At 26.1% G+C, this 17569-nt stretch overlaps 1 protein-coding gene across 1 annotated transcript; it reads right to left on the minus strand.

Moving 5' to 3' along the window:
- Positions 1–7580: 7580 nt before the first annotated feature.
- Positions 7581–17290, minus strand: LOC117170154 (protein orai-2-like). The gene is made up of 2 exons (XM_033356715.1): positions 16088–17290; positions 7581–8270 (listed from the first exon to the last, which is right to left on the minus strand). The coding sequence occupies exons 1-2, from the start codon at positions 16658–16660 to the stop codon at positions 7776–7778; spliced, it is 1068 nt and encodes a 355-aa protein (XP_033212606.1). The 5' UTR covers positions 16661–17290; the 3' UTR covers positions 7581–7775.
- Positions 17291–17569: the final 279 nt, after the last annotated feature.

Raw genomic sequence — 17569 nt, forward strand, 5'->3', positions numbered from 1 at the left:
ATTTCGAATTTATAATTTTTATAAATTATAGAGTTCAAAGGTTCAGATTCAATTCCAAAAGTATAAATCCACTTTAAAATTTTCAAAATTTTATTTTCAGCAAATTTAAGGGGAAAACATTGAAAATTTGAAAAATAATTTTTCTAAACTGAAAACTTCGTAAATTAGAAGTTTAATTATTATTTTAATTTCAAATAGTTAAAACATCCTTAAAATTTTTTTAAATTTTATTTCCGAATCTTGAGAAATCTATAAGTTGTTTTAAATTTTTTCCAATTTAAAATTATTTTTGAAGTTTTTTCAGAACTTCTAAATATTTTAATAAGTAATAAATGGTAAAAGATAAAGGTTTTGTATAAAAAATTTACACTTTAAACGCTTTTAATTTTCAATTGTTCAAGTCTTGAAGTCTGCATTTTGAAAATCTTTAAATTAAACATGTAAAATATTTAAATTAAAAGCTTTTCGAATTACACATTGTAAAGTGAATGATATCATAATTAAAAAAGATAAGAATTCAATTCATTATTTTAAAAGCTGTTAAAATCAAGCTTATGGACAGATTTTACTTCTAAAGATTTGTAAATTTCCTGGTAAAAAAATAAATTCTGTAAAATAGACTCCTGATTTCACTTCTTCTGAAAGCTTATATTTTTCTTCGAAAGATAAACGCTTCCTCATGTTTTCCAACATTTTCGTAATGCCTCGTTACACCTGGTTGCGCAACGCATAACCTAAATAATGAGTGACTGAAAGCGAAGTGAAGCGAATGTCATGCGACATTTTTGCCACTGACTGAAAATGAATGAAGCAGACGACACGATATTCATCTTTTTATCTAAAAATTTAATGATTCTGTTAATTGATCTAGCTAGGTAAAAACTTCGTCTTTTTTGGTTAAAAATGTTTTACTAAAAATTAATCTGTTTTGATTAAGGATTCAAATATTTTATTGATAATTTGTCATTTTTTGTTGAATTACATTATTTTTGATTACAAATTGAAATATTTTTAAATTAAAATATTTTTAAATAAAAATATCAACTATTATGTTTTTTGTGGATAATGCATCCTTTTTCGTTGTTGAAAATTCAACCACTTAGTTTAAAGTGTAACCACTTTATTGAAAATTTATTTTTGTGTTTGTATATTCATATTTTCAGTTGAAAACTTAAATATTTTTTTTGTAGCAAATTAATCTTTCTTGTTTAAAAAAGAAGTTTTTTTTTAGAATTTATCTTCTCTGTTTTCATAGACTGTGGTTTTCTAAAACATTCGACTTTTTAGTTCTAAAACTTAACTCTTTTGTTGAAAATTCATCTCTTTTCGGTTGAAAATCTTTTTTATTACAAATTCGAATATTTTTTAGACAAATCGTCGTTTTTGGGAATTTAGAAATTGGGTTTAAAACTCAACTCTTTTGTAGAAAATTGATCTTTTTTGGTATAAAATATTTTTTGGTTAAAAATTCTACTATTTTATTGAAATTGCTATGTATATAGAATTGAATCTTAGGAATTTAGAGTTTTACATTGCATTCAGTATGAAACCTACATTTATTTATTTATTTTAATTTATTACCCACTTCTAATTCGAATTGAAATTTAAAATGTTTTGAACTAAAGTAATTTAAAAACAGAATTTTAACATTTTCTGTTTTATTTCTCAAATTTTAATATTTGCTTCAGAATCTTTGGAATAAAATAATTTCAATTTGAGGATTTGTATTTTTAAAACAATAAATACATATTGATGATTTCCTTAACAAAAGTTTCTTCGGAAGATTCATAATTTGAGTTGAAAATTTTATTTTTTGTTAGAAATTCAACTGTTTTATTTAATCTTATCATTTTGTACAAAATGTGATTTTTTATTGATTATTCATCTTATTGTCTTAAAAATGTAACTATTAATTGATAATTCAACTGTTTTGCAGAGAATTCGCCTTTTACGTTTAAAAATTCAATAATTTGGATGAATTTTTTCCTCTATTTACTGAAAAACTTTTCCTGGTTGAAAATTCCACTCGTTTTTTATTGGTGGAATTCAACCGTTTATGATTTAAAATAAAAATGTTTTTTGGTTCAAATATCAACTATTAATTTTTTCTTTCTGGATTCATCTTTTTTGATTGAAAATTAAACTACCTTGTTCAAAGTTTAACTTCTTTGTTAAAAATTCGTTTTTTTCTGTTGAAGATTCATAATTGAATTGAGAATTCAAATTTTCTTTTGAAAATTTCATTTTTTTGTATGAAAATTTAACTGTGTGCAGGGTGACTACTTAACCAGGAGACCGGTAAATGAACCGAAATGTACTTTTGATAGCAGTAAAATTCAATTTTGCATTATTTTTATAATATCAGTAAATTTAGAAAAGAGTTTTCTAGTTTATCTACAGTTGCAAGGCATATGAGTGGGTTTATTAGGTTATGGATTTATTTACTAAAATTTCATTCATTAAAAATGTACTCAAATGCACGTATGATTGAAAATCACTTTGTTGAAAATCGATTTTTCTAACTAAAAATTCAACTATTTCAGTAGAAGCGTTGATTTTTTTCTCTAAAAATTCATTTTTTTTTTGTCAAGAATTAGATTTTTAACAGAAAATTTTACTATTCTATTTTTTGTTGAAAATTCATCTATTTGGCAAAAAAATCAAGTATTCCAGTTGAACAATCATAACTTTAGTTGAAAATTCATCAGTTCAATTGAAAATTAATTCCTTCAATTTAAAATTTGAATGTCCATTTTTTGTTGAAAATGTCTCTTTTCTTTTTCGAAATTCAACAATTTGGATGAAAACTTGTATTTTTTAATTAAAAATTCAACTATTCCTTTGAAAATCCACATATTTGATTGAAGATCCATTTTCTTGCTAGAAGAAAAAATTATTTTTTATCTATTTTGTTTCTTTTTTAGCTGAAAAAATTTTTTTTAAACTTAAAATATAACTGTTATTTCAATCAAATATTCCATAATTTTAGATAAAAATTCATCTCTTTGTTTGAACATTCATTTTTTGGCTAAAAATGCATTATTTTTTGGTAGAAATTATTCTTTTTGTTTGAAAATGCATCTCGTTGACTAAAAATTCAATTATTCTAGTTAAAGATTCATCATTTTAGTTAAAAATTTACCTTTCTGCTTTAAAATTTAACTATTTCAGTTAAAGAGTTACAATTTTAGTTGAAAATTCATTGCTTTGTTTGCAAATTGTAACTTTAAAAAATTGTGTTTTTTTTTCAAGTAAGTTTTTAACTCAAAATGAAACTTATTCCATGTGAATATTCCATAATTTTATATAAAAATGTATCTCTTTGTTTGACCATCATTTTTTGGCTACAAATCTAATTATTCAATTTTTGGGATGAAAAAGGATCTTTTTGTAGTTCAAAATTCATCTTTTTTGGTAGAAATTAATCTTGGTTGAAAATTTAGCTCATTGCTTTGATCAAAATTTAAATTATTCTAGTCAAAAAAGCATTATTTAATTTGAAAATTCGTCTTTTCGGTCTAAAATTCAACCATTCCAGTTTAGGATTTACAATTTTAGTTGAAAATTCATCACTTTAATTTAAATTTAACTATTCTATTGAAAGTCAGTTCTTTTTGCTGAAAGTCAGTTTTTTTTTAGGAAAGTAATTTTTTCATTCAAAAATTAACTTATTCCATTTGAATATTCAATAGTTTTAGTTAAAAATTCATCTAAATGGCTGAACATTCATCTTTGTAACTTAAAATTTAATTATTTATGTTTTGGTTGACAATTTATCTTTTTTAGTGAAAATTCATTTTTTTTGTCATTGAAAACTCAACTATTCCTGTCGAAGATTCATCAGTTATATTGAAAATTGAACTATTCCATTTTTTGTTAAAAATTAATATTTTAGTCGAAAATTTAAGTATTTGTTTCAAAATTCATTTTTTTTTAAATTTTTTGCTCTGTTCTGTTAAAGGATGTTTAGAATGAACGTCATGAATTAAAAAAAATGTTCGCGTTTAGAGGCAAATATGAATATATTACTTTTAGTTGACCGGAAAAAACGGGAATTTGAAATCGTCTACTGAATCGTTACCCTGATATGGTTGAAAATGTAACAGTTTTTTTTTAAGGATTAATCTTTTTTGTTTAAAAATCGGACAATGTGGTCAAATGTTCAATGATTTTGTTGACAATTCAATTACTTGGTTGAAAATTCAACTATTTTGACAGAAAGTTATAAAATAAAAAAGTTGATTTTGTGATAATAAAGCAAAATTGTTATTTTTTATTATGCGCTCTTGGATTGTTTATTTCAGTGCAAATTTTTCTAAATGTTTATAAGTTTTTAAATCGGTTAAGATGTTAAAAAAAGTAAGCGAATAATTTAGAAACGTGAAACTGCAGAAAAGCGATTAAAGTATTATTTTATTATATAAAAATACCAAGCTGTTATTAATTGAATAAAATTAAACAATTAAAAATTAATATTAGAGATAAAATATTTTTTTTTAGAAAGAAGTCTCAATTTTTAATTATTCGCAAATATTAACACATAAATTTATTTTATAATAAATAAAGTTATTATTAATTCAACTTTCTAAATTTTTAATTTATTGAAATATAAGTACTCAAAATGATGGACAAAATTCTTTCTAAATTGAACAGTGAATTTACGTCAATGTCGGTGATATTATATTCGGTAATCCTTAGATTATGACTTCCCTTTACCACTAATGATTGACATAAAAACAATTTTTTCTATTATTCGCAAGGTAGCCACTAAAATTGAAGAAAAAATCTGGAATAATTTCCTGGTTAAAAAAACTTCACACCAGTCAATAAAATTCAAAGTTTAAGTTTTTGAAGCTGAACATTTGGTTATTTAAAGAATTTAAGACTAAATTTCAAATTAAACCAATCGAAGTAGAAGTTTTCTGATCACTGAGCGTTCTAAATATTTAATTAAAACATTTAAAACAGCGATTTCAAGCTCAAACTTCATTAATATATGTAAAAATGACAAGCCTTATAGACACATTTTATAAATAAAGCATTTGAAATTGTACAATATGGATTCAAAAGCCTTTAACTTTGTTTAATTAAAAAGTATGCCACTTGAAATGTAAGTACGAAAAATATACATTTTTAATCTTGTTACGTTTGATTTGAATTAGTAAAAATGTAGACTTCAAAAATAGCATTTTAAAAATCAGGTTTCTAAACTGCTTACATTTAAACTTAATAATTTCTTAATTTTAGCATTTCAAACTCAAAGTTTAAAACAATTCGTAAATTGAAAATAAATTCTTATTCTTTGATTTGCTAAAATGTCGAAAAACGTTCATACGGTTACATAAGATTTGATGGAATTATGAGAATGACAAATAGATATAAAGACCAAAAATAAACTTATTTTCAAACTATTAAATAAAAAATTTGACAAAAATTACAGAAATATGTGGCCATAAACACAATGTTTCAGGAAGGAGAGAATATAAAAAAAATTGCTGTGCTTATGGAAGGAAAACCATTTGTTGTGATGAATTCCGCACGTATACAATTCAATTTTGAACCTAATGAAACCTAAATGAATCTAATATTATACAATTAATAATTTCAAACCTTTATAATAAAAATATTTTATTATTAGGCATTGCAAACCAAATTATTTGACATATTCCAAATTTAATATTTTAAATATTTAAAAACTAGAATTGTCAAGAATTTTAAATCAAACATATTTATAAATTCAAAATTGTTATATTGCAAGAAACTTAAAAGGATTAGATAAGTTTTTCTACTAAAAATTTAAGGAGATACCTATAATTTATTTAGTCTGAGTTTCAAAATATTGGCGCCATCCTACCTTCTAGAATGTTTCCAATCGTTTTCAATTGGGTATCCATTATTCTGAGTTAGGGGTTAAAAGTTTTCACTACAGCATTTTGATTTTGCTTTAATTATTCACAAGCTCATTTTTACTCTGTCTAAACAAATTTCAGCAATGTAAATATAATAAGAAGCAAATAAAGGTTTTATAATAATATACCCCCTAAATCAAACTGCCTACCGGATAATCAGAATACATCACTGTCACATTGTTAAACGGAATAAATTTTACATTTTGTTAATCTATATACTTTTAACATTTCATTCGGTATACCACTTAAACATTATATTTTTTTGTACTTAAAACTTTTGTTAAATTACTAAAAATTTAATATCCATAACGCGTGCGCGTCATGTGTGTTACAAACGAAAACTGCAGAGGGCGTATTGCAGGCAAGTGCATTTACTCAATTCAATCCGATTGGGAACAATTGACACAATTAGCAACAATTTAAACCGATTTAACTTTTGATTACTCTTAATCGTTATTAATCGTGTTCAATCAATTATTTCTAGGAGGGCTGTTTCTTTTAATTTAATCATTATGTAGAAAATTTGACTTTTTTGTTGATCATTTGTCTTTTTGTCTTAAAAATTTAACTATTTAGTTGCAAATTCAACAGTTTTCTAGAGAATTCGCCTTTTAGTTTGGAAAATTAAAAAATTTGAATGCATTTTTTTCTCTCGATTGAAAAATCTTTCTTAAATGTTCAATTATTTTGTTGAAAATTTCATTTTTTTTTCAAAGTTCATTTGTTTTGTTGAAATTTTAATCATTATGTAGAAAATATAACGATTTTGCCAGAAAGTTATCTTCTTTGTTCGAAAAGTCAACTGCTCATTTGAGGATTGGTGTATTTCAAAAACTACTTATTGATGATTTTCTTACGAAAAGTTTAAGTACTTTTTAATATCTTATTATATTACAGACAATTTGTATAAATATCATATTTTCACACTGCTCCACTTCTAATCTTTGAGAAGTGGGTCTTCGGCTTTTTTTTGGAGATTCATCTATCATCATTTTAGTTGAAAATTTCATTTTTTGTCAGCAATTCAACTGGTTCGTTTAATTTAATCATTTTCTAGAAAAATCGACTATTTTTTAGATCTTTGGTCTTTTTGTCTTAACTATCCAGTTGAAAATTGAACTGTTTTCTAGAGAATGCGCCTTTTAGTTTTGAAAATTCAACAATTTGGATGAATGTTTTTCTCTCTTCATTGAGAAATCTTTTCTGGTTGAAAATTAAACTCGTCTGTTGAACGTTAGTCTTTATTGATTGACTTAACCTGTTTTTTATTAAAAATAAAAATATTTTTATTTTAAATATTACCTATTACATTTTTATTCGAGAATTAATCTTTTTTATTGAAAATTAGGGTACCTGGTTCAAAGCTGAACTTCTTTATTAAACATTCTTTTTTTGTTGTTGTTGAAGATTCATCATTTCAGTTAAAAACTCAACAATTTTTTGAAAATTTCATTTTTTTGTTTGTTAAAGATTCAACTATTTTGTTGAAAATTTCATTATTGTGCAGAATATTCAACTGTTTCTTTTTTTAACATTCAACTTTTTGGCTTTAAAATTCAACTATGTGTTTAAAAATGTAACCATTTTGGTTTAAAGGTTAATCTTTTATGTTTAAAAATTCGACTAACTGGAGGATTGGTGTATTTCAAAAACTAGTTATTGATGATTTTCTTACGAAAAGTTTAAGTACTTTTTAATACATTATTATATTACAGATAAATTGTATAAATATTACATTTTCAGACTGCTCCACTTCTAATCTTTTGGAAGTGGACTTTCGGAATTTGTTTTCTCACAGACATTATTGCAGCACCTCAGATTGACTAAATCAGCGATTCGATATTCAAAGTTAAAAATTACTAGCATTTACACACTGCTACTTTGGTTGGTAGTTACGTCGTCCAACTTCCTTTTCATGTTTTCCAACTCATTCATATCTGTCACGGACGCCTCGCATTTATAAACAACCAAAGAATGATAAAAATGTACTGCAAATGCAACGAAAACGATAAGTACAGGAATGACGATCACAGTACTGGCCATCGCAGCCGTGAAAGAATAGTCCCAGAATTTAACCCAGCACAAAATAGCAACTTCCACCAGGAACAGGAAGAGGCCCAATACTGTCGAAAATGCCCAGGCGAGTTCAATAAAGCCTTTCATTCGTTCGTGCGGCGATTCCGTAACGAGTCTGGCGACTTGAAGTTTGCTAATTGCTTCCACATTCGGCAGAAGATACGTGCTGATCATCAAGGCAAATATGTGAACGGAAACTAGCACAGTTGTACAGACAGCAAACATGACAAACAGCCATTCAGGCACCTCTGTTGGCGTATTTATTTGTAATTCCACCATCGCCACCTGAAAAATTACATCAGAAGAATTTATTTTTATTTTTAATTTATTTACTAATTTGGAATCGTTCAAAAACTGCTAGAGGCGTCATATTTTTCAGACATGCTCAGCATTACATATTTAAAAGAACTGATTACCCTTTCTTCAGGAAAAAAATTCGGTTCATTTACCAACATTTTGTTATAGATTTGACAGAAAATGTTATGAGATTTGAAAACGTATATTCAGTCTTTTGATTGAAGATTCATATTATTTTAGTTAAAAATTCATTTCTTTGCTTGGAATTTTTACTATATTTTGTTTGAAAATTCGTTTTTTCAATGAATTCTTTTCTTGGTGAATAATTCACCTTTTCGATTAAAAATGCAAATTTTCTGATGAAAAATTCAACTTATAGGTTGAAAATTCCTTTGAAAATTTCAAGTTTGGTTAAAAATGAAACTTTTTTGGTTGAAAATTCAATTATCGGATCAAAATATCATTTTTTTGGTTGCAGTTTCTTTATTTTAGTTAAAAATTTATTTCTTTGCTTCAAAATTTAACTATTTTGTTGAAAATTAATTCTTTTTTGCAAGTGATTTTTCTTTTAACGAAAGTATAGCTATGTCATTATTATTATTATAAAATTGATCTTTCTTAGTTGAAAATTCCCTTCTCGTCTTTTTTGGGTTGAAAATTCAATTATTTTGGTAGCTTTCTTTTTTTAAGAGAACTAATTACCCTTTCTGCGGAAAAAATCTAGTTCATGTTCCAACATTTTGTTATAGATTTGACAGAAAATCTTATGAGGTTTGGAAACGTATATTAATTTCTTTGCTTGGAAATTTTACTATTTTATTGGAAAATTCGTTTTTTAAATGTATTTTTTTAATTGAAAATTTTTATATTTTATGTTTTGTTTAACATTTATTTTCTTTACTTAAAAATTCATCTATTTTGTAGAAAATTTATGTATTTTGTTGAAACTTTGTCTTTTAGGACAGAATAATCATCTTTTTGGTGACTAATTCACCTTTTTGGTTGAAAATTTCACTATTAGGTTAAATGGATTTAAAAATTCAAAATTTGGTTGAAAATGCATGCATTTTTTTAAAGTTAATCTTTTTTGGTAGAAAATTATTATTTTTGGTTAAAAGTTAATCTCTTTAATTGAAAATGACTCTTTTTATTAAATATTAATTGTTTAACAAACATTTTTACTACATATACACTTTTTGGTTGAAAATTCATTTTTCTTTAAATGAAAAAGAATTTTTCTTACCAGGCAGATTATTAAGCTTCTAGAGGTCTAATTCACCTTTTGGTTGGAAATCCATTTCTTTGGTCAAAAATTTAATTATCAGGTTAAAGTATCTTTAAAAATTCAAAAATTGGTTAAAAATTCATCTGTATTATTGAAAATTAGTTTTGATTGAAAATAATTTTTTCAAAATATAAATTAAACTATACACTTTTTTGTTTTAAATTCATTTTTTTGATTAAGAAATTATCTATTTCTCAATTATTCATCTATTTTGTTGAAAATTTGATTTTAGGATTAAAAATTAAACTATTGAGTTAAAATATAATTTGTTTGGTTGAAGATTAATTATATAAGTTAAAAATTATTTTCCTTCTTTAACATTTAACGATGTTATTGACAATTTATTTTTTTTTAACTGAAAATACATTTTTTACTAAACATTTAACAATTCCATGCTTGGTTTAACTTTTTTTTTCTTTACTTGAAAATTCAGGTATTTGGTTGAAAATTTCTGTATTTTGTTCACACTTTGTCTTTTGTGGCAGAATATTAATCTTCTTGATGACTAATTCACCTTTTTGGTTGAAAATTCATTTGTTTGGTAGAAAATTTAAGTATAAGGGTAAATACCTTTAAAAATTCATAATTTGGTTAAAAATGTAATTCTGTGGTGAAAAATTTAAATAATAGTCTTAAAAATCCTTTGAAAATTACAAGTTTGGTTGAAAATGTATGTATTTGGTTAAAAATGAAACTTTTTTGGCCGAAAGTTCATCTGTTTGGTTGGAAATTCAACTATCGGGTTAAAATATTATTTTTTGGTTCAAGATTAATTATTTTAGTTGCAATGAAAATGTTGAAAAATGCAAACTTTTCATCTGTCCCAAATTTGCACTTCCTCGTAGAAAAAAAATTATTTTGTCCTAAATTACTACTGAATTAGCTTTCTTGCGATAATGAACCAGTGAATTAGATTCAACCATAATTTATATAATTTTTGTAAACATCTTTTTATAACAAAAACTAAAATTCATAATTTTTATATACAGAAAAGACGTTTCTTTCACTGCAATTATCCGACAATAAACTAACAGTGATTCAAAAACTAGATATAAGATACTAATTAACAATTTGCGTAATTGTTAATAACAATTTCTGTTAGAAAATGTCACAATATGCCGTTTGATCCTATAGAAAAAGGTTACTTCTTGCTTCGAGACTGGCCTACAATTAATTATATCAGTAATATAATAAATAAATAATCAAGTCAGTGAAGAACAATTGTTATAACGTCTAATTAAAACTTTTCTGTATGCTTTATGGAAAAAAGCTCTTGTCGAAAACATTTGATTCTTTATTGAATTTTAATAGAATCATAATTATTAAGTTCAAACAAGATATGATGCATAACCGTAATATTTCGGATCTAATAAATTTAAATTTTGACCCGCAAATATCCTTTTTATTATGCCTGGAAAATGTCAAAAAAATGCAAAATAGCAGTTTTCTATCAAATTCATGCAAAGAATGGTATTTTTTGAAATTATTTCAAGATGAATCATTTTTATTCGATAAGTGAAGGGTTACCAAGTATTTTTTAAATAATTATTAATTTTTTAAACAATTATTATTTCTTTAAACAATTTTTTTCCTCTGTAAGTCGTTAAAAGTTAGTATCTTTCGATACTGCGTTTTAAAACTATTACTTCTTATTTGAAACAATTGATAATTATTTAAACAATCTTTTATTCTTAAAATCGTAAAAAGCTATTATTTTCTGGAATGGATGACATACTTCACAGATTTTGAGTCATTTTTTATCTTGAGAATATTTAGCAATTTTTTAAACAATTTTCGTTTTGTTTCAACAATTTCTTGTCTATAGATCGGGAAATGTATTTTTTTCTGCAATTAATTACACAATTAACGAATTTTATGAGTAATATATTGTAGTTTAAGATTTATTGCAATTATTTAATCAATTAATAACACTACGTCACTTATTATTTAGTATTTACTTATATTAGTACATAGACCCTATGTTGTTTCAAGAATTAAATTCAATGCTGTAATAAAAGTGTAATCCTTTCTTTCTTGTTTAAAATATTTCTCTGTTTTTATTTATATAATTTATAAAATATCTACATGCAGATTATTTTCAATCCACTGACTCCATTATTCTATATACGTGATTTTAACAGAAAAAAAACTATCCTTTACTTACAGCAATTGAATTTAATTGTTTTAACAAATTATTATTGTTCACACAATATATGGTATTCGTTCTAAGGAAAGGAAAGTATTGCTATAAAAATCTGTTAATTTTGTCATTAATTACAGAAAGTAATAATTTTTACGATTTTAAAGAGAAAAAAGTGTTAAAACCTTTAAAATATACTTGAAGCACATCATTTCTCGATTAAAAATGATTAATGTTGGAAAAATACCGTCTTTAGCATGAATTTTATAGGAAACTGCAATTTCCTTTTTTGGGGCATTTTCCGGGCACAAAGAAATATAGTTTTGAGGGGTTCAAAATTAAAAGTTATTGGTTTTAAATTATTTCTGGAATATTACTTAAGTCCTTAATAGTTGACTATACTTTATTTCATAAAAAGTTTATAAAAAGTTTAGAATTATTGTGAAAAAAGAAAATAACGGATTTTCCTCTTATGGGAAACACAAAAATTAGGGGGGGGGTCAATAAAAAAAATCAAAAGTCGAATTTTTACAGGTATAAATTTGGACAAACTTTTAGGTGTCACACTTCCAGGATGGGGGAGGGGGGCAGGTTTTGTGACGATTTGTTATGTGGGGGGGGGGGCTCACGTTATTTTTGTTGTTGAAATTTACTTATTTTTTTAATTTAAAAGTTTACTATTACATTTTGGCCAACAATTCTCTTATTTACTTGAAAATATCACTATTTTCTTGTATATTCGTTTTTTTTTAAATTTTTTCTACAAATTTTACTTTTCCATTAGTTTGTTGAAAATTCATATTTTTGGATTTTAAATTTTAACTGTTTTGTAGAAAACTCTTTTTTTTGTGTGGTAGATTCAATTATTTTTTTACAGAATTCCAATATTTTGTTAAAAATTAACTTTTGGGTTGAAGATTCATATTTTCGGATTTAAAATTCTACTTTTTTCTAGGGAACTAAACTTTTTGGTTTAAAAATAAAAATTCAACTACAGTGAAACTCTTCAATAGCCCTCCCTTCTATAGCCCTTCCGAGAATTGACGCCGCCACTCATGCAGGTGTAAAAGGTGATGCGCAGAGTGCGCAGGATCTGCGGCTGTCACTCAGGCGAGCAGTCAAACGTGAAAAAACAAAAGCGGAGCAGGCTATAATGAGTTGGTTGCCACCCACCGTCAGCCCCAAAATCGGCGCTATAGAAGAGTTTCACTGTATTTGGATGAAATTATTTTTTTTTCTCTCAACTCAAAATCTTTCCTGGTAGAGAATTTAACTCGTTTGTTAAACATTCGTTTTTTTTTATAATTGATCGTTTTATAGTAAAAAATTTTACTATAAAATTTTTCGTTGAGAATTCATCTTCTTTTATTCAAATTCAACTACTTAGTTGAAACTTCAACTAATTTGCTCAGCATTCATTTTATTGGTTAAAAATTTAACTATTATATTGAAAATTATTTCTTTTTTGGAAGAAAATTAATTTTTTAAACTAAAAATCTAACTTTTCCATTAGTGGGTTAAAAACTCATTTTTTTAATGAAAATTCATATTTTTGTTTAAGAATTAATTGTTTTGTAAAAAATTCTTCTGTTTGGGTTAAAATTTTTATTATTTTCGTAGAAAAATTAACTATTTGGTTAGAAATGTACTTTTTGGTTGAAAATTCATATTTTTGGGTTGAAAATTAAACTCTTTCTTCAGAGAATTCCCCTTTTTGGTTCGAAAATTCAATAATTTGAATAGCTTTTTTTCTCTCTTGATTGAAAAATCTTTCCTGGTGGAGGATTCAACTCTTTTGGTGAACATTAGTCTTTTTTATAAATTGATAGTTTTCGATCGAAAATACAACTAATCAATTTTTCATTGAGAATTCATCTTTTTTTGTTGAAGGTTAATTTTTCTTATGTCAAAATTTTTATTTTCCATTATTTGATCGAAAATGAAATTTTTTTAATGAAAATTCATATTTTTGTGTTGAAAATTTAACTGTTTTGTAGAAATAGCCTTTTTTGGGTTAAAAAGTTTATTATTTTCATTAAAAATTCATATTTTTTGGGTTGGAAATTCAACAGTTTTCTAAAACTCGTTTGTTGTATCAACTATTATATGTTTCGTTGAGAATTAATCTTATTTGATTGAAAATTAAACTATTTTCTTGACAGTTTCATTATTTTGAAAGGTTGAACTATTTTTATGAAAATTAAATCATTTGCTGAAAAAATTTAATTGCTTGGTTGCACATAAGTCCTTTTGGCTTGAAAATGCAACTGGTTTGATTGAAACTTGAGCTTTCTTATTTAAAAATTCGACCATTTGGTTGAAAATTTAACTATTTGTTTTAAAAATCATCGAAATTTCATCTGTTTGGTTACAAATTTAACCATTTTGTTGACACTTAAATTATTTTATTGAAAATTCGTCGTTTTGGATTTAAAATTACTCTTTTGTTGATTGAAAATTGGTCTTTATTGTTAAAAAAGTTCTTCATTGAAAATTCACATGTTTTTAGGTGAAGTTAATTTTTGTTGGTTTGAAAATTCGACTATTTACTACAAAATTCAAATATTTTGGTATAAATTCGTCACTTTTACTTTAAAATTCAACTATTTGGTTATAATTTCCGTTGTTTAATACGGTACCTATACATTGATTTTATTTAAAAGAATTTATTCACCTATTTTTCTGATCAATCAACCTATTTTCCCTGTTTTTAGAGTACTTTCAGCTATGCAGTCTGTTCAAATATTATGTTTGAATTTTCTGTGTTTTATTTTACGCGTTTATCAAATGAAATTGAAGACAACATTTTAGTGTCGTTAACTGTCTCTCCATTTTGGAACCTTCTTATTTGAAATTGTCTAATTTTGCAGCCTTATGTTTCTCATTGCGCAGACTTCCGTTTCTTCAGAAAATATTGAAAAGTGATGGAAGGTTGCTTCAATCATCACAAATATGTATATCTTATCTTCCTGCATTGTGAATTGTAGGAAATTATTCGTGATTGCTAGAAATTGCCTTCTTCATTTTTTTCATTTTCAGGATAATAAAATAACTTCAGTAATTCTACCGGAAAAACAGGTAATATTAAACCGTTCCGGGAATCGAATTTAAATATTTATAAATTTTTCATATATTTGATGCTTTATATCCTCGTCATGTTTTGTAAGATTTTAAATATGGAATTTTCCACAAAAATTTAAATAATATTTTTTTAGATATTAACATAGAAGTGTCACTTTATATTACGACTGCTAAATATAATGATGCTACTGTGTAATTTTGATTTTTTTCAAGATAATATATTGTCTGCATGTTTACGCTCTGTTCAGTCATAAAATCATTCTTGAACATTGTAATTATTTTTGTTTTATTTGCTTCTAGTGATTCTGTGATTCATTATCAGATGGCTGATTGAATTGTCATATTAGGGTTCCATAAAAATTGAGTTCAATGAGTTACAGACTATTTATTAGTGATTATATTGCTCAGTTACGTGGAGATAATAATTTTATGTTTTATTTAGAATATTATGCTGTTTCATACTATTTTATCTTTAAGTAATTTTTCTTATTTCAGGTCTGAGGTAATCATATAAACTGTATTTTTAATCTTAATGGTGTGTTAAGACTGTTCATTTGATTTTAATTCAGGTTTATCAAATTTAGAAAAGTTCTGAAAGAAAAGCAAATTTAACCGTTTTTAATTTAGAATTTATTACTAATTCTCAACTGAGTATCTCTAAAATGTTTAAGAAATTGGAAATTCCGTGCTATATAATTAATTTAAAAACTTGACTTTTTGCGCGATGCGCTTGAATCATTGATTAATGTTGGAAAACATCTTCGAATCATAAAATAAATAGTGGATAAAGGTATGAATCATTGAGGATAAACATAGATTAACATGAAGATTATACATCTTCAATATTTTTGTAACTCGTTTACTTTTCTAATTTTTCCTAAATGTTTCGAATTAGATTTCTACTTTTACGAGGTTTTTTAATGCTAAAATAATCATAATATTTAATAACCTTCATTTTTTTCCTGTCTCTTATCAGTTTACTTTTCACACAATTCATTTTACTACAATAAAAAACGACTTTATACATTCAATAAAAAACTCAGTATTGAGGAAAAATTTTAACTCATCTTCTTGAAAGTGTAAATTGAAGAATTTTGTTTTCTAAAACTGAAAAAAATGGTTAGTTGGGCCAACTATTTAGTTAGTAAGATATGGTAGTGTTATTTTCTTAGTTGGCACAATTGCCATTGGTTGCAATGACTATTGAATTAGTATCAGCAACTGAGAAAGTGGTCGTCCCAACTAATAAAATAGCAGTACCTACTAAACAAATTTATATGTTTCCAGTGAGTATCTCACCATTGCGAAACCACTCAGAAGTTCAGAAGTAGTCGCAGTGGCTTTGAGTTTAGCTCTGCTCATGTGAAGTCTTCTCCAAGAGAGTCCTTCCGGTCCATCTTGTTCCTCCATAGTATCTGCACTAAATCCAGTAGGTTTTTGTGGACCATTGCAAGCACAACAACACATGCAACCAGAATTATTAGCCAAAAAATGTCCTGATTGTGAACCCGGCATCAGTCTCATCATATCGATAGCAACATATTTATTTTGATTCCTACTCCGCTGCGAAAGTATCACTTCACTTTGAGCTGAAGAAATTCCATATCTTGCATTATAACCCGCATAATTCGAGTCACCGAATTGATTCTGTCTTGACAACTGACCCGTTGATAATGGTCTTGATCTCTGGCCATAGGGTGTCTTCCAAGCCAATTGGGAAACATCTATTTGTGTCGACTTGCTCAATTTACCTGGGAGATCCTCCCTCAAATTCAAATTCATCCTGGCATCTTCCTGCTCTGATGCAATTTTATCATCATTGAGAAAACTGGAGTTCACCTTTCTCAGCTCTAAGTTATTATTGGTCATCATCTCTCTTATTTAGGCTTTTTATCAAAGCTCTTATAGAATTTTGATATAGCAACAATTCTTTATGAGAATGAGATTCAACGTCTTCAGGAACCTTTTTCTCTTTCTGTTCTCCCTATTAGTTCTTATCTTTATTAGCATTGCCAATAATGGTTTTATTAGCTTGCTGTAAAAGACTTTCAAAAGCACCGCACATAATCCGGCTCTACTATCTCGGCATTTTTAGCCTTCTTCCGTTTGATATAATGAGTTAATGACTTCTTCGAGGATGTTGAGACGTGATGCAACTGATCCACTCTTGACGAAAAAAAATATTTCTAATTCCTAAATTCAAGATCACTTTTTCACAATCCCTCATGATCTACAACATTTTCACTGGAGGATCTATCACCTTTTGAACTTTCTTGCACTCTGGTTATTCTGCATTTGTTTATAACACATTTTATGAATAATAATTACAAAAAACACAATTTGTAGAGTCTTAATTTTTCCAATTAGACGAAAAATTAAAAGGTCTAAATTTGGTTTCAAATTTTTTTCAAACTAATCTACTTTGTATTTTTTAGAGAACACATGAAGAGCACGTTACGCATGGAGTGTGGAGTAGTCAGTAGAAGACTACTACTGGTGGCTCTGATTGTGAGACATACGGTGTACTCAGGTACCCATACCGAATCATAACAATAGTAATAACTGGCTTGACTTTAGAATGTGTGTATATACAGGTTCACACACATATGCATTGAAGGCGCATTATGCATTCACAGAAAGTTGTCCTAGAGAAAAATTATACTGGTTTTATATCTTTCGCTATACTCTGCCGCCGATCTTTGATTTTTTACTATATTCAAAATTTACTGTTAGAAAGTGTTGGATAGTCCAGTCGCCACAACATTTCTATATGCACTAAGA

Source organism: Belonocnema kinseyi, chromosome 3 (genome assembly GCF_010883055.1).
Source record: "Belonocnema kinseyi isolate 2016_QV_RU_SX_M_011 chromosome 3, B_treatae_v1, whole genome shotgun sequence".
Taxonomy (NCBI): domain Eukaryota; kingdom Metazoa; phylum Arthropoda; class Insecta; order Hymenoptera; family Cynipidae; genus Belonocnema; species Belonocnema kinseyi.

Coding starts and splice junctions, on each gene's coding strand:
- LOC117170154 (XM_033356715.1), bottom strand. CDS start 16,660: ATGATGACCAATAATAACTTAGAGCTGAGAAAGGTGAACTCCAGTTTT. Junction 8,271..16,087: donor TTCTGAGTGGTTTCGCAATG/GTGAGATACTCA, acceptor GTAATTTTTCAG/GTGGCGATGGTGGAATTACA.